This window comes from Aethalodelphis obliquidens, unplaced genomic scaffold, assembly GCF_003676395.1.
Source record: "Aethalodelphis obliquidens isolate GAN/ISIS:26980383/991018 unplaced genomic scaffold, ASM367639v1 scaffold9, whole genome shotgun sequence".
NCBI classification, from domain to species: Eukaryota; Metazoa; Chordata; class Mammalia; order Artiodactyla; family Delphinidae; genus Aethalodelphis; species Aethalodelphis obliquidens.
This window is the reverse complement of record NW_020837953.1, coordinates 43,151,469-43,178,561: the sequence shown is the minus strand read 5'-3', so window position 1 is coordinate 43,178,561 and position 27,093 is coordinate 43,151,469. Positions and strand designations below refer to the sequence as shown.

The window sequence follows — 27,093 nt, the reverse complement described above, 5'->3', positions numbered from 1 at the left end:
TGGCCTCACAGCAGCCCTGAGAGGCCAGTGTCACTTTTTTTATTCCTGATTCACACACAAGGAGATGGAGGCTCAGAGTGGGTGAGCCACCTGCCCAAGGTGTAGTGAGGGAGGGAGCCTGGCTTCAAGGTCGGAGCCTCGGCCCCCCCTCCTACAGCCTCAGCCTGGAGGAGCAGCTGGCAAAGCTCTGCGTGCCCTTCTCACTCCGCCTCTTTCTCTGCAGCTTCATAGCCGTGGAGAACATCGACAGCTACTGTGTGCTCATCTCCTCCAAGGCCGTCTACTTCCTGAAAAGCGGAGACTACCTAGACCGGGAGGCCATTTTCCTGGAAGTCAAGTACGACGATCTCTACCACTGCCTCGTCTCCAAAGACCACGGGAAGGTGTATGTGCAGGTGACCAAGAAGGCCGTGAACACGAGCAGTGGGGTGTCCATCCCCGGCCCTTCCCACCAGAAGCCGATGGTGAGTGCACCCCTGCCCTATCTCCTCAGCCGGCCACCGCCCTGCTGATGTGTTTGCCACGTGTGAGGCTTGGGCTGGGCTGTTGTGAGTCCCCAGGGGTCCTGCTTCTTAGTCCCACAGGCAGAAGGCGCTCAGTGTGTGTGGGGTGGGACGATGCCGCTCTCCCAGCTCCACCGGAGGGCGGGTTGCTCAACGCTTGTGCCGCAGTTTCCCACCCATACAGTATGGGCAGGATTACCGCCTCTAATCAGCCGTGAGGACCAGCTGACATGATGCACGGGGGTGTTTTATTCCTAAAACGGGACTCTTCGGCGCATTGAATCTAAGAAGGCGTTAGCGGACACATTGGCTTCTTCATTGCTTCACCTCTAGAATAATTGGAAATTAACTTTTTTTCCTGCACAAGGAAGCAATATCTAGCATAGGCCCCCATCCACTGTAAAAGCTCAATGAATCTCTGTAAATAAACTTTACACTTGACCTCCAAAAGGTACAAGATATTGTTATGGCAGGACTTTTCAACAACACCGCTGCTGTTAAAAACCAGCATTCGTTAAGGGTTTACTGTGTGTCAGGCTGGACTCTAGGTACTTCTAGATTATTTAATGTTGTACTGCTGTTGTCCCCACTTGGTGGTCAGGAGGCTTGGTGAGGACAGGTGACTTGCTCGAGGTTATCCGGCCAACACCGGAGGGAGCTGGGGTTCAAACCCACGTGCCCGTGCAGCTCCAGGGCTGGCAGCCTGGACCACTCTGCTGCCTCCGCTTGGAGGGGCTGTTGTTGGCTCGGCAGAAGCGCGTGTGAGGGACCCCACCGCCAGCCGTATTCTAACGTGGGATTTTTTCATGAAACCAGGTGTTAGCCCTGCTCATTTTTCACCTGGAATGCTAGGATTTTCAAGCCTGCATTCGAGAATGACGTGCCATTCAAAATGGCCCTGCTTATCTCAGTGTTTCCACAGATGAGAAACAGCAACCAGCCTTTTGGGGCCTCTCTCCCTTGACCTTCTCCCTGCCCAGGAATGCGCTTGGGTTTGGTTTGGCTTGTGCAGGCTCCCCTGGGGTCATTGGCTTAGGTTAGGGCCGGTAGATTAATTGAGTTAACACCCAAAAGCCTGAGTATTTCCACAAGTTCCTTTCGGAGGTGGGGAGCTTTGCCCAGCTGCACTTTCGCCCTTTCAAGGCAAGTGAGCTGTCTTGATAAGAAAGGCCTCGAGGGCATTTGTGTGCTTTGACCATCACCAGACTTTAGATCTGAATCCCCAGTCTTTGTTAGTCTCACCTCAGCTGATCCTCACACCTCGGAGCTGAAACTGGTTCTCAGTTACAGGCAGTCCCAAATGTCAGGTGATTATGGGTCGACTGCACGGTCACCTGGGGAATAAGTTAAAGATACAGAGATCCACCCCAGACCTCGAATCGGCATAACTAGGAGTAGGGCCCTTGGGAATCTGTTTCTTTAAACTACGACCCATGCTGTTCTGATCCGCAGTCAGGCTGGGAGCTGCTGCCTGGGTGGATTTCAATGGCCCCTGTCCTGTGATTTTGTTTGGCTTCCCACCTTGGGGGCAGGTTACTCATTCTGTCCTTTTCTTCAGGTTCACGTGAAATCAGAGGTCCTTGCTATCAAGTTATCACAAGAAATAAACTATGCAAAGAGCCTTTACTATGAACAGCAACTTATGTTAAGACTCAATGAAAACCAAGAGCAGCTGGAGCTGGACTCCTGAGAAACCCCAGCTGCTGGAGGGACACTCCCAGACGTAGACCCCAAACCAATCGGGAGGAGAGAGGCCCGTGGGCTTGGCTTAAATTAGAGGAAACCAGAATAAGGTTTGGGGGGATGCTGTCAAGAGGGAGAGTAAATACTGGTGAGGGAGGTTACAAATGGAACCATATTAATTTGTGGGGCAGGGGGTTACTTTAGGTTATGGGGAGGTAATTTTTAAGAGGCATTGGTTGAATAACGTTTAAAACAAAGAAAGTGTAACTGAGATCAATCTAATTTTTAGATTGCCCTGTATTTTGTTAACATGTATATATGTACAACTGTGTGTTTGTAAATACGTAGGAGCATTTCTGAACAGGGCCTGTGATGTGTGTAAAGGCTTGTTAACTGTAAAGTAATATAAAGTTATATTGGATCTTCTATTGCACTAATTCTACACGTCTCATTCAGGGTACTGTCCGTGAAGAGGGATTCTTGGAAGCTGCAGAATGTTATGCCTTAGTTTGGGAAACTAGAATATTCACAGTTAGGTGGGCTGAGGTGAGGGGGCAGGTGCGTCAAGAGCGATGCCTTTGAAACCTGTGCTCATCCCGGCTGGAGCCGCGAACCGAAGTGTCTAGACCCAGAGCCAGCCCTTGATGAGGCCTAGGGGAGTGACTCGGACACATCTTTTATTTATTTCTCCCTCAGTTTAAAGATAGTTCTTAAGAGTGTCACAAATTATTTTTTATCTGCCTGTCTCACTGGCTCTCTCCTGACTAGTCTTGCCAGACTTTGAGGTAAAACTGTGAGGTGTGTTCTGTTACCACGCACACACACGCCAGCATTATAAGGTTTTCTGGGGTTATTATCAGAGAGGCCAGTTTGAAACATTGGTAGGCGCTGATAACTTAGAAGGGAAAAAAATCCCGTAGGACTGTTTAACAGATCAGAAATCCACAAATTTATCAAAAACCCACAGCGAGAGTGTTCCCTCTCCTGAGCAGCTGCAGCAGGAGGTCCTGGGACTCTGTTCTCCTTAATAAAGCTCCAGGCAGCCGCCCAGCCCCACAGCCCTAGGGACGGGGCGACAGCAGCCCTGGGGTGAGAAGGGAGGGAGAAGGAGAGAGTCTTAGAAAAGGGAATGAAATCTGAGTGCTAAAAAGCTGTTCTTGTAAGTTTGGGGCCAAGATTTGGCCAAAATATCTCTTGCCCTTGGTTTTAAATTCGACCCGGTGGCAAGGCCTAGACCGAGTGTCTTCTCCTTCCTGGGTCTTGTTTCTGTGGTTTCTCTTTTCTGTAAGGAATAACCAAGGTAGGGAGAGGGGAGGCCTAGAATGAGTGACTAGCCTTGTGATTTTTTAATTTTTATTTTAATAAATCTAGTCAGTCTCTACAACCATGTCCCACGTAGCTGAGATCTAAAAGGACCCATCGGATCAGTGGATGCGTGGAAGGTATTGGTGTTTATGACTCATGACCCAGATCCTTCCAAAACACAGATGAAGCTAATCTGTCTTTCTCTCCCCACTCGGGGTGTGTGTGTGTGTGTGTGTGTGTGTGTGTGTGTGCGTGCGTGCGTGCGTGCGTGCGTGCGTGTGTGTGTGTGCGTGTGTGTTTTCAAAGAGCTTTAACCCAAGTGCTTAGTGCTCTGGCAAAATAGTGTTTTCAGGGCTCGTCTTGAACTCCAGGATTTGTATATAGTCTTCCCTGCACTCTGGGTTCATGGACTGCAGAATTGAAGCCCAGCTTTTGAAGGGTCGGGGTGGGTTTTTGGTCCGTCGGTTGGTTGGTCCTGCTGGGCCACAGCCATGTGCCAGGTGCGGCTCCCTGCAGGCTTCTTGTCTTCCTCACCAGCCTCCCACCCTGCACCCCACAAGTTTGGCTTGTGGTTTTTGTCATCAGTAACGCACTGCCTGAGATCATGACCTCTTAACGATGAAACTCTCAGAGGGTTGATGGTTTGTGTCAGTGAGCCTTCTGTCACTTTCTGGAATGAAGTCACTTGGGAGTTCTGTTGGATTGAGGAGCTTGGTATGACTAAGGAAGCCTGACTTTGGGCCCAGCGGCAACCTGTGTTCTCTGCAGCTCTGCCCATGGGAAGTTGGTTGAGGGCTGCGCTGTGGAATGGTGCTTCCAGGAGACTCCAGAGGGGTGTTGAGATGCCCTCCTCCCGGCTCCTTTCTAAATCTCATCAGCCCTCGAAATACAATAGTTGCTCATCTCCCTACTGCACAGCTCCCCCCTGATGTTTGCGCCTTGGAAGAGGCAGATGTTAAAATGGGATCCAAAGACCAAATGGGGCGGGGTTGGGGGGTGGGTGCCAGCTAAGAGCTTCTCAGGCTCCTCCGCCCTCGCAGCCCTCGTGCCAGGCCTGGTGATGGTAAGGTTTCAGGGGCTTTGGACATAGTTTCCTGGTTTGCCAGGAAAAAAATCCAAAGCTTTGGAGGAAGCAGGCCCTGGCTCTGGCTTCTAAATTGGTATTTAGCCAGCGATGTCTGAGACTTCGTCAGGATAATTTCTGCCGATTTTCTTGGTGCCTCAAGTACCCGGTTCCTCTCCGAGGAAAGTAAAATAAATTGAATTAGGAGAAATTGGGCAAGCAGAAAGCAAAGCCCCCTCGATGCCCTGACCCAGCACAGCTGGCCGCATCACCGCCTGGCCACAGCTGCTTTCCTCACCCACCAGAAAGGCTGGCTGTTCTGTGTTTCCCACACCTGGGCCTGCTCACCACTGACTGGGAAACAGAAACATGACCTCTTAGCGGCCCGAGTACCTCACCGTGGTGGAGACGCACCTCGGGGTTTGGAAGGCTCCTGGGCCACTTTGTTTTTAAGCATCATCTGTGCCTCAAAATACCATAGTAGCTGCTCGATAATATTCTGAAAATAAAGTATCTGGGTCTCCACCGTGTGAACACTCTTACACTCACCAATCTGTTGAGACTCTTGAATCTGTTTCTCATATCAGAGTCGTTATTTTTCTTCCTGTGGAATAAAATGCTCTGTTGACTTCCAAACATGTTGTTTCCTTCTGGTTTCTTGCTGTCCCATAGATTGTAGAACCATCGCCAATGACAAATGCCAAACGTATTACAACACGTGCAGTCACACGCAGCCTTTCCCTCACTCCGGGCAAGTGCGTTCCCAGGCCAGCCCTGCACCTTGGGCCTTGCTTAACTTCCCAGGGTTGGCAGCTCTTCCCGTCAGCCAGGCCCGGGCTTCGTGTTGGCTGTGCTCACCTCACCAGTCTGAGGTTACTGGTCCAGGCCTGGCAGGATGGAAGTTGTCGTTTCTGAGGAGGAGACTTCAGCAGGAGCAGGATTGGTTACGTTCAAGGTGCCTACTTGATATTACTGGACAGGTCAAGCAGGCAGCCGGGCGCTGGAGTTCCAGGGATGAGTTCCAGGCCAAAGGCATAAGATTGGGAGTCATCATGCAAGTGACAAGTGGAGCCTGGATGAGATATGAAATCCTCAAAGGAGTGGGGCAGTGTGGGGAGGGCAGCAAAGAAAAAAGGTCCAAGATCTGAGTCCTGGGGGTCCCTGAAGTTTAAGAGTTTAGGCAGGTGGAGGGGAGCAGCAAAGGAGACAGAGCAGCGCCTTCCAGAGTCGGGTGTGAAACCAGGAGGGCGTGGGGTCCAGAAAGGTCCACAGAGGAGGGAGATGAACTATCAAAGGCTGCTGATTAAGCAGGATGAGGACCAACAGTTAACACTGGATTTACAACATTGAGGTCACTGGAGACGTTCCTAAGAGTGGTTTCAGTGGCGTGGGGAGGGTGAAGCCTGGATACATAGATTCAAGAAAAAAATGAAGAGAGATTTTGGAGAAAATGAATATTGACAACTCCTCTGGAGTAATCCGGCCATAAGTGGAGAGAGATGGCTGGTGCTTCTAGAGACGAGGGGCGATAATAACGGGGAGAAGGGAGCCTGGCTGGCCGGGGACGTGGGCAGATGAGGTCGAAACTACTGGAGATTCTCATTTGCTTTCTTCTGTTTTCCCAGGGAGATCAGCAGAGAGTAAGGACGGGGCAGGAGGGGATGGAAATTTGGAGAGAAGGGAGAGGTAGAAAACGGTCATTTAGGATAAAGGGAAAGTGAACAGACCAGGGAGGTACGGGATGTTTGCCAGGCAACAAACGGGCCCATTTGAGGTTGGTGATCAGGAATTTAAAGTGAGACCAGGCAGCCTGGTGGTGTTTTTCTCCAGCCACATTCAGCTGCAGGGTTCAGCGTGGAACAGGCAAAGAGCTGGATTTCATCAAGAAACGCTCCCCCTCATTCAAATACCCCGTCCACCGTCGGGGAGGGGAGGGGAGGCTCACTGCCCCAGACGAGAGCACAACTAGAATATTGCAGGGGCTCCTGGAGCAGGGGGCCGGCATCTGAAGACAAGCTGTCCCAGGACGCCAGGCACAGAAAGGGCGCATGACACTCGGACACCAGGTCACTGTGGAGACCAGGTCCTGAGGAGTAAGTGCTGGTCCAAGCTGCGTCTCTCTGGCTGGGAGGTGCCTGAAGCAATTGTGGACACCAAAGGAAGAAGGGAACTTTGCTTTTTATTCCTGTTCGATTATCCAACAGGAATAATCCTGTTGAAACTTCTAAACGTCAGATTTAAAATTTTTGCATACAAATGGGAAACAAAAATATAATTTCATATCTATGTTACAGCATATGAGGGCAGCCGTTGCTTCCGCCCCATATCCCTCCCAACTCCACCTCAAAACCAGTGAACTCGTGGATGGCCTGTGTTCTCACTATGTTCACGTGATTATATACAGACATAGAACACAGACATAGTCGTATGTCGTTCCCAGCGTTCGTTTTCATAACGTTGGAATCGTATACTTTTCTGCACCTTCTCAGTGTTACCTTCAGGTTGGTGTAACTCTGTCCCCTTAAATGCAGCACAGCTGATGGTGTGACTGTCCTGTGTGGACTCAGCGATTCCTGTATTGAAGGGCATTCACCTGATTCTCACGCCACCCCCCCGCCCCCTAACACCAGCGCTACAGTAGACACCCTCCTACTTACGTACGTATGCACTAGTTTTATTTCTGTGCAGCAGATTCCCAGCAGCCGATTGTCTCCGAGGATACACGCAAGATCACTTTCCAGGAATGCTGGTGGGGATGTGGAGGGCTGCGGCCCACCTGAGTGCCCTGTCTCTGTGCCCCCGCCAGAAGTGTCAACCAGTCTAATAGGGACAAGTCGCATTTCATTCCTGCTTTAGTGAATTTAGACTCAGCAGTGAGTCTGACCATCTTTTCATTTTGTTTGTAGGAATTTAGGTTAGGAATGGCTGTTGAATTACAGCAAAACCCTTCCAGCATCTATTGTTATGACCATATTGTTTCTTCTCCTTTAATTTTTTAAAAATGGAATACATTATATTGACAGATTTCCTGGTACCACACCACCCTTAGTCCCTGGAACAAGCCCCATTTGGTCATAATGTGTTAATCTGTTATTCTTTTGATACATTTCCTGGTTCTTTTGGCTAGTATTTTGAGTCTTTTCATCTTTATAGTGAGAGGGGGTCTATCTATAATTTTCTCATTTCACAGTCTCTTCAGATTTTAGAATTAAAATTATGCTACCTCCATAAAATGCATAGGAGAACTCTCCACCATTTTCTGTGGCTTGCAAGACTTAAGACGTGGAGTTTCTAGTTCTAGTTTTTAAAAGTTAGATGAAAGTAGGCCTCAAATCCATCCGGTTCCAGAACCTTTTTCAAAGATTCCTTTTAATCGTCACCCGCCACCCCCCTTTCCCACCCCCATGCCCTCTGCTAATTGGAGTATTCAAGTTTCCCGCTGCTTCATAGGTCAATTTTGGTAGCATATTTGGTTTTTCAAAAATCATCCAGTTCTCTTTAGGTTTTTTAAATTTGTTGCCATACATTTGTATGTATTCTCTAAAGATTATTTTAATACTTCCTATATCTGGTTATTTCTCCTTTCTCTTTCTTAATCTTGCATATTTTTACTTTTTTTTTTTTTCATAACTAAGTTTTTGAGGAAGTTACTGTTCTTTTCAGAGAACCAGTTTGGGATTGGTTTCCCTTTGCTACTTTGTTTTTATTATTCTGTTGATTGTACCTTTAATCTTTTGTTTCTCCTACCTGGCTTGTTTTGATTTATCTTTACTGTTCTTTTCTTGCTTTCTAAGACAGGTGTTTAGTTTAGTTTTGTTTTTTTCACCTATCTTCTTGAATAATGATGACATTTTAGGGTTATACATTTTTTTCTAAATACAGCTTTATCACATAAATTTTGGTATTAAGTGTTCTTTAATTGCTTTCTGTGTCGTTTTTTAATTTTTTTTTTTTTAAGATGTTGGGGGTAGGAGTTTATTAATTTATTTATTTATTTTTGCTGTGCTGGGTCTTCGTTTCTGTGCGAGGGCTTTCTCTAGTTGTGGCAAGCGGGGCCACTCTTCATCGCGGTGCGCGGGCCTCTCACTATCGCAGCCTCTCTTGTTGCGGAGCACAGGCTCCAGACGCGCAGGCTCAGTAGTTGTGGCTCACGGGCCCAGTTGCTCCGCGGCATGTGGGATCCTCCCAGACCAGGGCTCGAACCCGTGTCCCCTGCATTAGCAGGCAGATTCTCAACCACTGCGCCACCAGGGAAGCCCTCTGTGTCGTTTTTAATTTATTTTTGATTTCTTCTTTCATCTTAGAGCTACCTAGGAATGTGTTTGTAATTTCTAAATACTAAAAAATAAAAGTATCCTCCTTAAATTAGCTATTTTGAATTTTATTGGATTATAATCAGCAAATGTAACCTGAAGTTTTCTACATTTAAAAAAAATCTGGGCGGGCTTCCCTGGTGGCACAGTAGTTGAGAGTCCACCTGCCAATGCGGGGGACACGGGTTCGTGCCCCAGTCCGGGAAGATCCCACGTGCCGCGGAGCGGCTGGACCAGTGAGCCATGGCCGCTGAGGCAGTGTTCCGCAACGGGAGAGGCCACAACAGTGAGAGGCCCACGTACCGCAAAAAAAAAAAAAAAAATATCTGTTGTGTTTTTTTGTCCCATTACTTGATCAATTTTTATAAATGTTCCATGAGCATATGAAACAAAAGTATATTCTCTGAGGCATGTAAAGAAAGATAGGTAAGTAGGTAGGTAGGATAGAGGGAGGGAGGGATGGATGGACAGACAGACACATACATACTTTCAGATAGAAGTTTATGGACTATATTAATCAAATCCTGTATGATTTTACTTATGTTTTGGTAAGAGAGCTCTGACCTACACGTTCCGAGTGGCCAGAGAAGCAAGTTCTCTGTATTCCGCTGGAACAGCAGTAAGTACTTAAAGTTAGAAGAAAGGAGAAAGAAGAAAACACAGCAGCCTTAATTAAGCTGCGTCAAGTAATCCAGTTAGGACTTTAGAAGGAATTGATTCTGGAACAATGGCCCTACCGAGCCTCCGGCCCTGCGCCCACCCACTTCATGCTCTCAGACGAGCCCGGACATTGGCCCCGGACGTGGGCCCCCCACGGTCTTTCCCAAGCAACACACCTGGTGTAAACAGTTCTCAGGGGGTAATAAACCTTCACACCTCATGCTTATTCTGGTCTAACTCAAAAGCACAAAAAAGTCATGGGTACATTTTGCCTCGGAGGAAGTGTGTGGATCTAGGCCGATTTGATCCTTCGAAACCCTGGGTGAGTGAGCCCCTCGGGGTGGTGTGGGGAGAAGAGGGAAGGGGGGAGGTGCTGACATGACTCCCAGGGCAGCTTCAGGGGGAAAAGCCCGGCCTTTGGGGCATGTTTTCCTGAGGTGCTTCACTTCAGGGGCACACGGGGACTTCTGGGAAGTTGGGCCAAGCCTGCAGAAAGGCAGTTCTCCATTCTGTTTAATGGTTTGTCCACAGAGACCACCCGTCCCGAGGTGTGTTCCAGACAACACAGGTGATTCTGATGCCAGTCACTAAGCCTCCGTCCCTCCAACAACAGGGAGGCACTGCCAGCCCTTGCTGTGAGCAGCTACCTGGGGGCCAGTCTCAGGACTGGGTGCCAGGGATAGGCGATGAGTAGGGTGACACTCTCACTGCCCTCCCTGGGCTAGTGGATCTCAGGGTGGGGCAGGGAAGGCTTCACTGGGGAGGAGGTGGGTAGTCTGAGCCCAGAAGGGCTGAGAAGAGCGAGTGAGGCAAAGAGGAGAGAGCAGTGCGCATGGGACATCCTGGGAGTGAGGAGCTGCTCGGCCCGTGGAGGATCGGGGTCTCCAGACTGGCTGTAGCGCAGTGCGATGAGGCTGGACAGACGGGCCGGGTCACGTCGGGCTCTGGACACCACGTGGGGGAAGGGTTTTAAGCAGAGGATGTCGCGCAAGATTGGCATCTCCAAAATTACCTCTCTGGCTGCAAAATGGAGAATGAGTAGGACACGTGAAGGGAGGAAGGCGGCTGCAGTGGTCCAGGTAAGAAACGATCGTGGCTTGGACCAGAAGCGGGTGGTGGAGATGGAAAGAGGTACAGAGACTTGGGATGTGTTTTCGAGGAAGAATAGATGAGACAGAGGGATTGATCTAATGCAGAGGATGAGAGGGAAAGAGGTATCAAGGGCCATTCCTGGGTTTCCAGCTTAGGTAACCTGGTGACCCGTGATGTGGTTACCAAGATGGGAGAATACTGGAGGAAGAGCTGCATGTTTGGACTTCCCTGGTGGCGCAGTGGTTAAGAATCCACCTGCCAATGCCGGGGACACGGGTTCGAGCCCTGGTCTGGGAAGATCCCACATGCTGCAGAACAACTAAGCCCGTGTGCTACAACTACTGAGCCTGTGCTCTAGAGCCTGTGAGCCACAACTACCGAGCCCACATGCCACAACTGCTGAAGCCCCCGAGCTAGAGCCCGTGCTCCACAACAAGAGAAGCCCCCGCACCACAACGAAGAGTAGCCCCCGCTCACTTCAGCTAGGGAAAGCCCACGCACAGCAACGAAGACCCAATGCAGCCAAAAATAAAAATAAACATTTAAAAAAAAAAAGCTGGATGTTTATGGCTGGTGTCCATTTACTGACAGATACATATTTGTGGAAGGTCAAATGAATAAATGAATGTCTTAGGTTATGGGCATATTTGCTTTGTCAGTGACCTGCTGAGCGGAGATGGGAAGTAGGCAGTTTAGCACATGAGAGTGGCTTGCCTGTGAGCAGTGTTTGGTGTGATGGGAGTCGATTCAATTCTAGTGAGAGTGGAACAGCAGAGGAGAAGAGGGGCTGGATCAGGCCCTGGGGACGCCAACATTTAATGGGTGCGGCTAAGAGTGTGAGCCAGCAAAGGAGACGGAAAGAGCGCACGGACACGTGGGTGGAGAAGTAGAAGAGAATGTTTCCAGAAAGAGGACGTGGTCAACTGCTTGGATGATGTTGAAAAGCCCAGTAAGATGTGTGCTGGATTCAACAGTGTGGAGGACAGCGCCTGTAAGAAAAGGGTTGTTGGGATCCGGGAAGCAGAAGCTAAGATGAGAGGGTCAAGTGTGGACGGCGGGTCGAGTAGAGACAGTGAGTGTCCTTCCCTGTGACAGAGTGGCCATTGAATGGTCGGCCCTTGACTGTGACATACTAAGGGCGGGAGTGGTTACCTGGCTGCATGCAGACAATTAAAAAACAATCAGAAAATTAAGACTAAAAGCCAGTCTGCTTTTTATCATCACGCACTTGGCAATTCTAAACAAGATCTGTGATAAAGTTCTCCACTTAAACATCTTCAGTGGGTCTAAGTTCTGTCGAGTTTTAATAATATATATGGAAACTTCGAATTAGTACATTTATATTAATTATCCTTTAATAAAAGCTTGTATTCTACATGGAAATTAATTCTGAGAACTCCCAGGTATACAGTGGGCCCACAACACACACAAACTCAGCTTCACACCCTCATCTGGAGATGAAGTTCTACTGTTTTGGAATCGTTCAAGCCTACTTGGGGCACAGTTCACTTTTCCAGCCCCTGTGTTCCTACATATCCCTGCATTTAAATAATTTATTTGAAGTAAATGATAATAGACAGTGATTATAAAGATGAAGCAAAACTTGAATTGCTCCAATTCTGTCATTCTGTGTAACCACTTACAGTTTTTATTGGTGGTTAAAATTTTAAACAGTGCAACAGAGTGCAGACTATGAAGTGTAATATTTTTGTTTGGAAAGTGCAAATTTTAGTTCACGAATGAAACATAAAGAAAATCAAGCATGATATCAATTGTATGATTTATTAGTTGCTCAAATTGTACCTTTTGCAGACGTATTGATTTTGTTAAAATTCACCTACAAGTTACTGGACAATTATTTAAATAAACATTTTTATATAGGCCTATAACCAACATAATCAAAATTTGTATACCAGGTATACCAGGTATACCACTGGCCCAAAGTAAGGATCCTTGGGGATGTCCAGGTCTGCCATCTCTGCAAATAGGATAGGAATTGGGTCTGACCACCAGGGAAACCAGACTGAACCAAGGCCCTTAATGATGCTAATAAGAGGAGTTCGCTGAAGGATTGAAACAAGGAACACATCTTCAGCCCAGCCTGAACTGGGGGAGAGAAAGGCAAATGAGAGGCAAGATCTAGAATGAAAGAACCCTGAACTTGAACTTGGTACTAGTTTAGAATGAACTGTTTCCATCCTTTGCCCCACCATGCCCCACCCCACACTGATCCTGTCCACAGAGGTAACTGCTTTCATTTCTTTTCCAGTTTCTTCTTGTATTTACCTCCATTTTTTCTAAATACCATGTTTTTACCACCTATTCTTGATTTCTTCCCATCAGAGGTGTTATCTACTGATTTCCTACTGCGGAAGAGTGGAATCTGGCTCTTTTTATCCCCCCTACCTCCTGCCCCAAATAGTCCACAGTGAAAAAAATGGGACATCATTACAGACCCTACAGACATTTAAAGGATAACAAGGAGATATTCTGAACAACTTTTTGCTTTTAAATCTGACAACCCAGATAAAATGGGACACATTTTTTGAAAGGCACATATTACCAAAATGGACAGAAAAAATAGAAAATCTGAATAGCCTTATATCTATTAAAGAAACTAAATTTGTAATTAAAAACCTTCCCACAAAGAAAACTCCTGGCCTAGATGGCTTTACTTGTGAATCCCATCAAACATTTAAGGAAAAATTAATATCAATCCTATACAAATCCTTTCAGAAAATAGAGGAGAAAGCACTTTCCAAATCATTTTATGAGGTTAGCATTACTCTGATAGCAAAAACAAACAGAATTTTTATAAGAAAACCAAAGACCAATATCCCTCGTGGACATAGATGCAAAATTTCTTAACAATTTTTTAGCAAATTAATTCAATAAGTCATGAGGCCCAATTGAAAATAAGCAAGCATCTCAACAAACACCTCACGAAAGAAATATACAGAAGGCCAAAAAGCACGCGAAAAACGTGCAATATCCCACTCCCAAGGAAGTGCAAATTAAAACCACAGTAAAATATCACTGCACACCTGTAGAATAATTAAAATTTAAAAATATGATGATAGCAAGTATTGGCAAGGATGTGGGACACATGGAATTCTCATACAGTGCTGGTGGGAACGTGAAATAGTGAAACTAGTTTGGAAGACAGCTTGGCGGTTTCTCAGAGTTAAACGTACACTCACCACATGACCCATCAGTTCTACTCCTAGGTATCTACTCAAGAGAAATGCAAACACGTCCACACCAAGACTTGTACACAAATGTTTAATCATAAGAGCCAAATCCTGGAAACAAATGTCCATCAACAGGTGAGCGGATAAAAAAGGATGGACTTCTACTCAGCAAGGACGTGAACAAATTACTGACACACAAAACCACAGGGATGAGTCTTGACGTGGTGCTGAGCAAAAAGGTGATATCGAATCCAAGCTTTAAAAAGATAACCATGTTGGTGGTGTGGAGGTTGGATGGAACAGAAGTGACCAGAGGGAGAAGTTCTCCTTAGGGAACTATTCAAATTGTCCAGGCAAGAGAAGATAAGAAGGAGTTAAACTAAGGAAATGGAGAGAAAACAAGAAAAAAGAATCCACCTAGTACATTGACTGTGTGTATGTGCTGGGAGGTGGAAGGACCATTATTGCCGGACCAGAATCGGCTCTCTGTGGACTGTATGTAATCCAGTTACCAAGCAGTGCAATCCTATCCCTGGATACAGGGATTCGTTCTAGAATGGATACATGGTCCAATCAGAGGGAATCCAGGAACCTGGGCAGAAGTTACCAGGAAGAGATGCTGTCTTTCCACTGGACTTGAACATGGAAGCTATGAGCCTGGAGCTGCCGGGAACCAGTGTGTGCGGAGGGCCTGTGCCAGAGGGAAGCAAAATGGAGAGAGGCCAAGTCCTAATGATATCACTTGAGGCCCTGGGCTTCACTTAAATCTGTTCCAAGGTTCATTTACTTCTTTAAGTCATTTGTAACAGGAAGGGTCTTGACTACACTACTTGAAGATGGAAAACTGGGAAGAGGATGGGCAGGTGATGAGTTTCATTTTGGACACATTGCACTTGGGACTCTTTGGAACCTCCAGTGAGCAGTGTTGGAAAGATAGAGATTTGGGAGTCATTCCTTTAGAAATGATAGTTTAAATATACCTTGGAGTGGGACTTCCCTGGTGGCGCAGTGGTTAAGAATCTGCCTGCCAGTGCAGGGGACATGGGTTCGAGCCCTGGTCCAGGAAGATCCCACATGCCACAGAGCAATCAAGCCTGTGCGCCACAACTACTGAGCCTGCATGCCACAACTGCTGAAGCCCGCGCACCTAGAGCCCCTGCTCTGCAACAAGAGAAGCCACCACAGTGAGAAGCCCACGCACCGCAACAAAGAGTAGACCCCGCTCGCCGCAACTAGAGAAAGCCCGTGCGCAGCAACAAAGACCCAATGCAGCCAAAAATAAATTAAAAAATAAATAAATATACCTCAGAGTAAATGACGGTGCTCAGAGAGGGCGTAAAGTGAGGAGAGACGTGGACTAAGGTCTGAACCCTGGGGAGACCTGATGGGACTGGGAGAGAAGGAGCTAGGGAAGGCCAGTTAAGAGGTGAAGATGGCAGGACAAGTGTTCTAGAGGGAGAAACTGGGCCATGGTGTCCAGCTGTGCTCGGAGGTCAGGTTGAGCAAGACTGAAAAGAAGCCAATGGATTTGGAAACTAGGCCATAGGTGACCTGCACCCAGCAGTTCTGGGAGTGGTGGATGTTGACACAGGATCCAAAGGTGAAGCAGTGAACGTAGATCTTGCGTTAAAATTTGTCTGAAGGAGGGAAAGAGTGAGGGTGTTTTTTTCCTTTTAGGTGCTTTAAAAACAGCAGGGAGGGGCTTCCCCGGTGGCGCAGTGGTTGAGAGTCCGCCTGCTGATGCAGGGGACGCAGGTTCGTGACCCGGTCCGGGAAGATCCCACATGCCACGGAGCGTCTGGGCCCGTGAGCCATGGCCACTGAGCCTGCGCGTCCGGAGCCTGTGCTCCGCAGTGGGAGAAGCCACAGCAGTGAGAGGCCCGCGTACCACACACACACACACACACACACACACACACACACAAAAAAACCAGCAGTGAGGTGGGCCTGCTTGTGGACAGGAAAGGAGTAGCCAGTGGAAAGGGGGACGGCAAAGGGGAGGGGGAGCCTGACCAGGGATGGGTGGAATGGGAGGACACGGGATCTTACAGGCCTGGGCAGAGCAGGCCTCTTGCCTCTGAGACGTGTCCAGTTGCATTTTGATACATTAGCCAAGATGTTTTATGTTCTCAGTTTTGTGTTTGGTTTTTTTTACTCCCACTGCCTCACTGCCTCTGGAGGGATGGGTAGCAATCAGGGAAGCAGAACCTTGAGGGTTATTTGGGAATCAGGTCGGGTGCTGGGAGTCAGACCTGACACAGGGGTGGGAGGAGGCGTAGGACTAAGGAGGGGCCTGGGGTAGATGTCTCTGGAAGGTTCTTGGCTCTTAGGGGCTGCCCTCTGAGGGTTTACAGCCAAGGGCCTGGGGTCAGTGTGCGTCAGCAAGACCAGCCAGCAGGGCTGAGAGCTGCCATAACCCACCAGCTCCCCATGTCTGTCTCTCACGACCTCAACCTAACAATAACCTTAAAAGCACAGGAGCCGCTGCTCACCTTTACCTCCCAAATCACATGCACCTTCCCTTTTGGCAACTCTGCCTTGGAACCATACAGGAGGGCAATTCTGAGATCCATAGCTCCTAGTGTTACCAAGTAGACCAGCGCCATCCCATAGAAATACAGGACAAGTCATAGACGTAAACTCTTCTAGGAGTCGCATTTTAGAAAAAGGAAAAAGAAATTCAAAACTAATATTGAATTAGTGATATATTTAACCCAAGTGTCCAAAATATTATCATTCAATAGACACGATATTTTTAAGAAATACTCAAATGAAAATGTATTTAGCTAGTAAGTAATGAAGAATTCAAAAGAAAATTTCATTTATTAAAATTATTACATCTTTTCCATCCTAACAATGAGTAACATTCTCTTCCTTTCCCTATATTTTAACAAAAACAGTTGTTCCTTGCATTTTCATTAGCAATTAACTCTTAACTATGACATACTGTATATTATGTTGGCTTGCATTTTTTAATACAGTCCTGAAATTGCTAGAATCTACATGACGAAATAATTTAATAAGATTCCATGTGGTGTGGAATTTTTAGACACAATTATTGATGTGCTATTTTGCATTCTTACTGTGCACTACATCTTCAGTGGATACAAAATGCAATTTTGATAACTGAAGCTTGCCAGTTGGTTCGCAGTACTTTGTTATATTGGGTGTCTTGTCTTTCTTGGGCTTTATTTAGCTCATGAATGAGTACATTAGACAATTTGGGGTTTTAGTTGGGATTTTACATAGCTTACATTTCAATTATTTGGTTCCTTGTTGTTTCTATTAACCCATAGCATTATTTTAATAAACGTTATATTATCAACCTACCCAAAAGATACGTCCACTGTGTGTTGTATACTCAGCATCTCAGTTCAGACTAGGCACCGTTCAGTAGTCAGGTATAGCTGGCAGCTGCCACGTGGGACAGAGCAGAAGTAGATGGTAGAACAATCCAGTGTTGGCTGTCACACAGAAATGCAAAGAAACTGCTTTGGAAGAGCCCCGATCCTAGGCCCTCGGTGACTGCAGGCCTGGGACTTGATGTAAAGAGCGGGTTCGTGGAGCCCGTGCCTGACCCAGGCTAAGGAGCGGCCGTCATCCTTCTTGGCAAACACATCACCTGCTCCCTGTCTAGTCTGAGACATACCAGCAGGGACCCAAGACTGGGACCCCACCTGACTCTTCACATGGACATCACCCTTTGGAACAGGTCAGGACACTCGCAAGCCCCTCAAGGTGGAGGCTGTGCTGGACTGTGGCGGGGGTGGCCGGAGGTGGTACCAAAGGGCACGGATGCCCTTCCCTGCGCTGGATGGAGCTGAACCAGCTGGGGCAGCGGTGGGTACCAGAGTTTGGACAGTCACATGGGAAGGCTCCCTGCGCCAGACCCTCCTGTGTCCCCAGCCGTGACCGCAAGGGCTACCATGAAGGTTCACACCTCTGAGTTAAGGCCTTGGTACCTGGGGAGTTTCTTGGTGGACAAAGGGCAGATTGCTATCAGATATTCAACCTCGGTTTGCAGGGGTCCTGAATCCGTTTCATTTGGCGGCTCTGTGGGAACACACATCTGGACGCGAGAGGGTTGAGGAACAGTCGAGAAGGCAAGCAACGCTGTCACAGAAGAACACAAGGCCACGGGCTCCTTGTTGCCAGGGGAGCAGATGGCACTGGGAGGAGGAGGGTGTGAAGGTGACTTGGGCAGCCCGTCCCCAATTTGCCTGGGCCAGCCTGGGCAAGAGTGACCAGTCTTCTCATAGCTGGATGCCCAGTGTGGGTTGGCCTGGCCCTGTAATCTCCCCGCTGAGGACTCCCTGTCAGCCTGAGGGAGGGTTACTTCAAGTCTATTTGGCCGTGAAATTTTGGGAGCACCTCATGGTGTCTCTTGTGACCACTGGGGCTCAGAAGAGGCCAGAGGGCCTCTGTTTCTCCTTTGTTTGGGCTCCAGGAACCTGACTTTGTTTCTAAACACCAATATCTGATTAAGGCAACTCTGCAAACGAAACCAAGGCCCCTGGCCAACTGCCCAGGGTGTATAAAGGCCCAGGCAGAGAGGCCAGAGGTGTGCACGTGCACACACCACGCGCGAATCAGGACAGGGGAAGAGCACGCCGGCCAAAGGCCTTGGTGCCCGGGTGCGACCCAAAGGCTCTCCCGGGCCTGTCTGTCCCAGGGCAGCTCAGCACCCGACTTGGTGGTTACAAACTTCCGCCAGTTTATTTCAGAAGATGACACCTGGGGAAGGAGGCATCCCATCAACTCTCAGTGCACACTGTGGCCCTCGGCTTTGTTCTGTTAATCTAGTTCTCTCCTCAAGACAGGCCTCACAAATGACGAAAGAGAATGGCTGTGAATATTAGTGTTTTAAGTCATTAATTTATAATCTTTCAAATATGTCAGCAGACTGAAAGTGGAAATGGTGAAGCATTGGTCATAAACTGTCTTTTGCTAGTGGGAGAGTATGACATTTCCATCTTAAGCACAAAATAGGTGCTTAGCAGGGGCTTCCCTGGTGGCGCAGTGGTTGAGAGTCCGCCTGCCGATGCAAGGGACACGGGTTCGTGCCCCGGTCTGGGAAGATCCCACATGCCGCGGAGCGGCTGGGCCCGTGAGCCATGGCCGCTGAGCCTGCGCGTTCGGAGCCTGTGCTCCGCAACAGGAGAGCCCACAACAGTGAGAGGCCTGCGTACCGCAAAAAAAAAAAAAAAAAAGGTGCTTAGCAGAGTGACTGGCAGACTTATCTACAACTCAGCTCCTGTCTACGTAGCCTAGTTTATGGTCAAATTGTTGGGTTTCAATGTTTTTCAGGTTTTCTTGATGGGACTCCTGAAACAAATCTGTCTAGAAGATAAAATGTAGTACTATTTAAAAAGGGACAAGTGGAATAGATTGCATTGAGTGTTGTTTGTTCAACTTTGTCTCCTGCCTTCTGTTTGGTTTTTTTTATATTTTCTTTATGTTTTTCCTCCCTTCCACTCTTATCATCCAGCATCCTCTCCCCTCCCACTCCCCAGTTTCTTGTGTATTTTTCCAGGAAGATACACACACACAGACTCCCGCTCTCTCTCTCTCTCTCTCTCTATCTATAAAATCTTTTTATCTATCCAGGCAATTACATATATATCTATATACTCTTTGCTCTTTTTATTTTGCATTAAAAAAATGTTAGCATACTACTTCTTTGCAGTTTTTTTTTCTTGATGCAAGTGTGTGGACTCTATTGACTTGTTGGTTAACATTCAGAAGATGAAAAGTTTTAAAAGTACACAGCCTAAGACCACAAAAATAAAATGCGTGAAAACAGAAGGCAAATATTAAGCCATTAAACGAATGGACTTTAACGGACTTAATGTGTATTATACACAGATGAATGGAGACAAATGATTTTGAGTCTGGAGGTAAGTATAGCACTTCAATGGAGAAAGAGTGTAGTTATGGAACATATTTTAGAGCAATAGCACTTTCTAAATAGCTTTTCTGAATATTATGAAATGTAAAGTCCTACTCTGGATGTATATTTTCAAGCAATATTTGAAAAAGTACAATTCAGACTGAAAAGCTACTCAAAGATTAATTAAAACCCTGCCACAGTGGTACTTGTTTTTTGCTTTTTTGTGTTTTTTTTAAATTTTAAATTTTATTTTTTATTGAAGAATAGTTGATTTACAATGGTGTATTAGTGTCAGGTGTACAGGAAAGTGATTCAGTTTTACATGTACCTATATCCATTCTTTTTCAGATTCTTTTCCCATATAAGTTATTACAGAATATTGAGTAGAGTTCCCTGTGCTATGTATTAGGACCTGGTTGATTATCTATTTTATATATAGTAGTGTGTATATGTTAATCACAAACTCCTAATTTATCCCTCCCCCCCACCCCCACCTTTCCCCTTTGGTCACCATAAGTTTGTTTTCTATGTCTGTGAGTCTCTTTCTGTTTTGTAAATAAGTTCATTTGTATCATTTTTTTAGATTCCACATATAAGTGATATCATATGATATTTGTCTTTCTCTGTCTGACTTACTTTACTCAGTATGACAATCTCTAGGTCCATCCATGTTGCTGCAAATGGCATTATTTCATTCTTTTTGATGACTGAGTAATATTCCATTGTATATATCTACCACGTCTTCTTTATCCATTCGTCTGTTGATGGGCGTTTAGGTTGTTTCCATGTCCCAGCTATTGTAAATAGTGCTGCAGTGAACATTGAAGTGCATGTATCTTTTCGAATTAAGGTTTTCTCTGGATATATGCCCAGTAGTGGTATTGCTGGATCATATGGTAGCTCTATTTTTAGTTTTTTAGGAACCTCCATACTGTTCTCCATAGTGGTTGTACCAATTTACATTCCCACCAACAGTGTAGGAGGGTTCCCTTTTCTCCACACCCTCTCCAGCCTTTATTATGTGTAGATTTTTTGATGCTAGCCATTCTGACTGGTGTGAAGTGATATCTCATTGTAGTTTTGATTTACATTTCTCTACTAATTAGGGATGTTGAGCAACTTTTCATGTACATTTTGGCCATCTGTATGTCTTCTTTGGAGAAATGTCTATTTAGATCTTCTGCCCATTTTTTGATTGGGTTGTTTTTTTGATATTGAGCTGCATGAACTGTTTGTATATTTTGGAAATTAATCCCTTATCAGTCACTTTATTTGCAAATATTTTCTCCCATTCTGAGGGTTGTCTTTTCATCTTGTTCATGGTTTCCTTTGCTGTGTAAAAGCTTTTAAGTTTAATTAGATCCCATTTGTTTATTTTTGTTTTTATTTTCATTACTCTAGGAGGTGGATCCAAAAAGATATTGCTGTAATTAGTGTCAAAGACTGTTCTGCCTATGTTTTCCTCTAAGAGTTTTATAGTATCGCATCTTACATTTAGATCTTTAATCCATATTGAGTTTGTTTTTGTGTACGGTATTAGGGAGTGTTCTAATTTCATTCTTTTACATGTAACTGTCCAGTTTTCTCAACACCAGTTATTGAAGAGACTGTCTTTTCTCCATTTTATATTCTTGCCTCCTTTGTTATAGAGTACATGACCATAGGTGCCTGGGTTTATTTCTGGGCTTTCTATCTTGTTCCGTTGATCTATATTTCTATTTTTGTGCCAGTATCATACTGTTTTGATTACTGTAGCTTTGTAGTATAGTCTGAAGTTGGGGAGCCTGATTTTTCCAGCTCCGTTTTCCTTTCTCAAGATTGCTTTGGCTATTAGGGGTCTTTTGTATTTCCATACAAATTAAAAAATGTTTTGTTCTAGTTCTGTGAAAAATGCCATTGGTAATTTGATAGGGATTGCACTGAATCTGTAGATTGCCTTGGGTAGTATACTTATTTTGACAATATTGATTCTTCCAATCCACGAACATGGTATGTCTTTGCATCCATTTGTGTTACCTTCGATTTCTTTCCTCAGGGTCTTATAGTTTTCAGAGTATAGGTCCTTTGCCTCCTTAGGTAGGTTTATTCCTAGGTATCTTATTCTTTTTGTTGAGATAGTAAATGGGGTTGTTTCTTTAATTTCTCTTTCTGATCTTTCATTGTTAATGTATAGAAATGCAAGAGATTTATGCATTTTTCTTATTTCCTGAGGTAAGACTGTATTGCTATAAACTTCCCTCTTAGAACTACTTTTGCTGCATCCTATAGGTTTTGGATCATTGTGTTTTCATTTTCATTTGTCTCTAGGTATTTTTTAAATTTCCTCTTTGATTTATTCAGTAATCCATTTGTTTTTTAGTAACAGTGTTTAGCCTCCACGTGTTTATGTTTTTTACAGTTTTTTTTTCTTGTAGTTGCTAGTCCATCTTTCTTTTGTTTTCCATTTGCATGGAATACTTTTTTTTTTTTTATGCGGTATGCGGGCATCTCACTGTTGTGGCCTCTCCTGCTGTGGAGCACAGGCTCCGAACGTGCAGGCTCAGTGGCCATGGCTCACGGACCCAGCCACTCCGTGGCACGTGGGATCCTCCCAGACCAGGGCATGAACCAGCACCCCCTGCATCGTCAGGCAGACTCTCAACCACTGCGCCACCAGGGAATCCCTGGAATACATTTTTCCATCCCCTCACTTTTAGTCTGTATGTGCCCCTAGATGTGAAGTGGGTCTCTTGTAGACAGCGTATATATGGGTCTTGCTTTTGTACCCATTCAGCCAGCCTATATCTTTGGGTTGGAGCATTTAATCCACTTACATTTAAGGTAATTCTCAATATATATGTTCTTGTTGCCATTTTGTTAATTGTTCAGGATTTGGTTTTTTAGGTCTTTTTTCTGTCCTTTTGTTGTCTTCTCTTGTGATTTGATGATTGTCTTTAGTGTTGTGTTTGGATTGCTTTTTCTTTTGTGTGTATCTATTGTAGTTTTTTGGTTTGTGGTTACCATGAGGTTTTGATATAGCTATATATATAGTCTATATATATACAAGATTGTTTTAAGTTGCTGGTCACTTAATTTCAAATGCATATCCAATCTCCTGCATTTGTACACTCCTCTTCTCACAACTGCTGGTTTTGATATCATATTTGTGTGTGGATGATTTTCTACCTTTACTGCATGTTTGCCTTTATTGGTGAGCTTTACCATTTATAATTTTCTTGTTTCTGTATGTGGCCTTTTCTTTCCCACCTAGAGAAGTTCCTTTAGCATTGTTGTAAGCTGCTTTAGTGGTACTGAATTCTCTTAGCTTTTGCTTGTCTGTAAAGCTTTTGATTTCTCTGTTGAATCTGAATGAGAACCTTGCTGGGTAGAGTATTCTTGGTTGTAGGTTTTTCCCTTTCATCACTTTAAATATATGGTACCACTCCCTTCTGGCCTTCAGAGTTCCTGCTGAAAAATCAGCTGATAACCTTATGGGGATTCCCTTGTATGTTATTTGTTGCTTTTCTCTTGTTGCTTTTAATATTTTCTCTTTGTCTTTAATTTTTGCAAATATCTGTCTCAGTGCGTTCTTCCTTGGGTTTATCCTGTATGGGAATCTCTGCACTTCCTGGACTTGAGTGAGTGTTTCCTTTCCCATGTTAGGGAAGTTTTTCATTATTATCTCTTCAAATATTCTCTCAGGCCCTTCCTCTCTTCTGGGATCCTATAATGTGAATGTTGGTGCATTTAATGTTGTCCCAGAGGTCTCTGAGATGGTCCTCATTTCTTTTCATTCTTTTCTCTTTATTCTATTCCACAGCAGTGATTTCCACCATTCTGCCTTTCAGCTCACTTATCTGTTCTTCTGCCTCATTTATTCTGCAATTGATTCCTTCTAGTTTATTTTTCATTTCAGTTATTGTATTGTTCATCTCTATTTGTTTGTTCTTTAAATCTTCTAGGTTTTTGTTAAACATTTCTTGTATCTTCTCAGTCTATGCCTCCATTCTTTTTCCAAGATCTTGGATCATCTTTACTATCATTATTCTGAATTCTTTTTCAGACAGATTGCCTATCTCCACTTCACTTAGTCATTCATCTGGTGTTTTATCTTGTTCCTTCATCTGGAACATATTTCTCTGCCATCTTATTTTGTCTAAATTTCTGTGTTTGTGGGCTGTGTTCCGCAGGCTGCAGGATTGTAGTTCTTCTTGCTTCTGGTGTCTGCCCCCTGGTGGGTGAGGTTGGTCCAGGGGCTTGTGCAGGCTTCCTGATGGGAGGGACTGATGCCGGCCCACTGGTGGTGGAGCTAGATCTTGACCCTCTGGTGTGCATGGCCATGTCAAGTGGCGTGTCTAGAGACAGCTGTGGGCTCACAATGACTTTAGGCAGCCTGTCTGCTGATGGGTGGGGGCTGTGTTCCCACCCTTTTGGTTGTTTGGGCTGAGGCATCCCAGCACTGGAGCCTGCAGACTGTTGGGTGGGGCCAGATCTCGATGCCAAGATGGCACCATGCTGAGAGAGCTCACACCAAGCAATATTCCCTAGGGGCCTCCACCACCAGTGTCCTTGCCCCTGCAGTGGGCCACAACCAACCTCCACCACCTCAGGAGACCCTCTAAGACCCGCAGGTAAGTCTGTCCCAGGCTCATGTGGAATCACTGCCCTTCCTTGGGTCCCAGTGCACATGAAGACGTGTGTGTGCCCTCCAAGAGTGGAGTTTCTGTTTCCCCCAGTCCTGTGGAGCTCCTGCACTCAAGCCCTGCTGGCCATCAAAGCCAAATGTTCTGGGGGCTCCTCCTCCCAGTGCCAGACCCCCAGAATGGGGAGCCTGACGTGGGCTGAGAACTCTCACTCTGTCTAGTTGTAGCTTCTTCATTGTCTTTAGATGTAAAATATGGTTTTTTTGTAGGTACCAGTCCTTCTTGGCTGATGGTTCTTCAGCAGTTAGTTGTGATTTTGTTGTTTTTGTGAGAGGAGGTGATCTCAAGTCCTTTTACTCCACTATCTGAATCATTGCCGAAACATTCTGGAAATGAAGGATGCTAATCTCCTAAGCCCATTTAAAAATACCTTGGAGAAGAATAATGGAGTTCCTCCGATCTGGTTTTCCTTTCTCCTTCTGTTTTATCGCGCTCCGGCCAGTTTGCCATCTACCTTGCTCTAGGATCCCTGTCTCTTAGCTCACTTCCTTTGGTTTTCTGCTTTGCGGAGAAGCATTCATGTCTTTCAGGTCTTTTCTCAACGGACCAATATCTGCTGGATCAAGGCTTCTCAAAGCCTTAGCTGCATAAGAAGCCTTCCTTGCTTTTTTATAACATGTCTTGGACATCATTCCATATCAGTACATGAAGAACCTTCTTATTTTCTTAGATAGCACATGATTTCTGTGGTACAGATATACCATAATTTATTTAACCAATCCCTCACTGATGGTCATTTAAGTTGTTTCCAGTCTTTTTGCTATTATAAACAAAGCTATAAGGAGTCACCTTGTACAGACCTGATTTTTTGAAATGTAAGTTAAAGTCCAAAAGAGGAATTGCTGGACTTTTGCACAATTATAATTTTGATAAATATTGTCAAATCACATCCTTTAAAAAAATTGAACTGTATTTGATATACAATACTATATTAGTTTCAACATAGTGATTCAACATTTGTAAACAGGCACACCTTGGACATACTGCGGGTTCAGTTCCAGACCATCGCAATCAAGTGAATATCGCAATAAAGTGGGTCACACACAAATTTTTTTCGTTTCCCAGTGCATATAAAAGTATGTTTACTCTCTACTGTAATCGGTTCAGTGTGCAAAAGCATTATGTCTAAAAAGATAATGTGCATACCTTAATTAAAAAGTACTGTACTGTTAGGCTTCCCTGGTGGTGCAGTGGTTGAGAGTCCGCCTGCTGATGCATGGGACGCGGGTTCGTGCCCCGGTCCAGGAAGATCCCACATGTCGCGGAGCGGCTGGGCCCGTGAGCCATGGCTGCTGAGCCTGCACGTCCGGAGCCTGTGCTCCGCAGTGGGAGAGGCCACAACAGTGAGAGGACCAAAAAAAGTACTGTACTGTTAAAAAATGCTAACTATCATCTGAGCCTTCAGTGAGTCTTAATCTTTTTGCAATAATAACATCAAAGATCACTGATCACAGATCACCATAACAAATATAATAATAATGGGACAGTTTGAAATATTGTGAGAATTACCAAAATGTGACACAGAGACATAAAGTGAGCAAATACTGTTGGAAAAATGGCACCAATAGACTTACTCAATACAGGATTGCCACAAACCTTCAATTTATAAAAAATGCAATATCTGCAAAGGGCAGTACAATGAGGTCTGCCTGTATATTGTAAGATAATCAGCATGATAAGTCTAGTTACCATCTCTTATTGTACAAAGTCAATACAATATTATTGACTTTATTCCCTGTGTTGTACATTACATCCTCGTGACTTATTTATTTTATAACTGGAAGTTTGTACCTCTTAATCCCATTCACTCATTTTGCCCCCCACCCCAACCCTCCTCTTCTCTGGCAACCACTAATCTGTTCTCTGTACTATTTACAATAGCCAAGATATGGAAACAACCTAAGTGTCCAAAGATGGATGAATGGATAAAGAAGATGTCACACACACACACACAATGGAGTAGTACTCAGCCGTAAAAAAAGAAACAAATCTTGTCACTTGCAACAACATGAATGGACCTTAAGGGCATTATGCTAGGTGAAATAAGTCAGACAGAGAAAGACAAATACTGCATGATTTCACTTATTTAAGGAATCTAAAAAACAAAAACAAATTACCAGGACTTTCCTGGTGGTGCAGTGGTTGGGACTCAGAGCTCCCAATGCAGGGGGCCCAGGTTCGACCCCTGGTCAAGGAACTAGATCCCACATGCATGCCGCAACTAAGAGTTTGCATGCCACAAATAAGGAGACTGCCTGACACAAATAAGGAGCCCACCTGCCACAACTAAGACCTAGTGCAACCAAATAAATAAATAAAGTATTAAAAAAAAAAACAAATTACCTTCTGTAGAATTTGTATCAATTTACAAATTGAAATGAATGCAAGTGCATTTCCCTTCCCCCCTCACTAACACAATGCACTGGTAAATTTTTTTAATGTTTGCCAATTTTGAGGACATGAGTATCTCAGTGTAGTTTTTCTTTTGTTTTTTTTTTTTGTTTTTTTGCGGTACACGGGCCTCTCACTGTTGTGGCCTCTCCCATTGTGGAGCACAGGCTCCAGACGTGCACGCTCAGCGGTCATGGCTCACGGGCACAGCTGCTCCGCGGCATGTGGGATCTTCCCGGACCGGGGCACGAACCCGTGTCCCCTGCATCGGCAGGCAGACTCTCAACCACTGCGCCACCAGGGAAGCCCTCTCAGTGTAG

General features: G+C 45.4%; 1 protein-coding gene across 9 annotated transcripts in view; it reads left to right on the top strand.

Moving 5' to 3' along the window:
- VPS13D (vacuolar protein sorting 13 homolog D) overlaps positions 1-3,062 on the top strand; it is a 245,608-nt gene extending 242,546 nt beyond the window's left edge. For 8 of the 9 annotated variants that reach the window (XM_027110129.1, XM_027110132.1, XM_027110133.1 and 5 more), the window contains 2 exons: positions 224-464; positions 2,062-3,062. In XM_027110129.1, the coding sequence (XP_026965930.1) occupies positions 224-464; positions 2,062-2,193 (373 nt within the window). In that variant the 3' untranslated portion in view covers positions 2,194-3,062. The remainder of the gene's footprint in view (positions 1-223; positions 465-2,061) is intronic. The other variant, XR_003433445.1, reaches the window with a different exon arrangement.
- Positions 3,063-27,093: the final 24,031 nt, after the last annotated feature.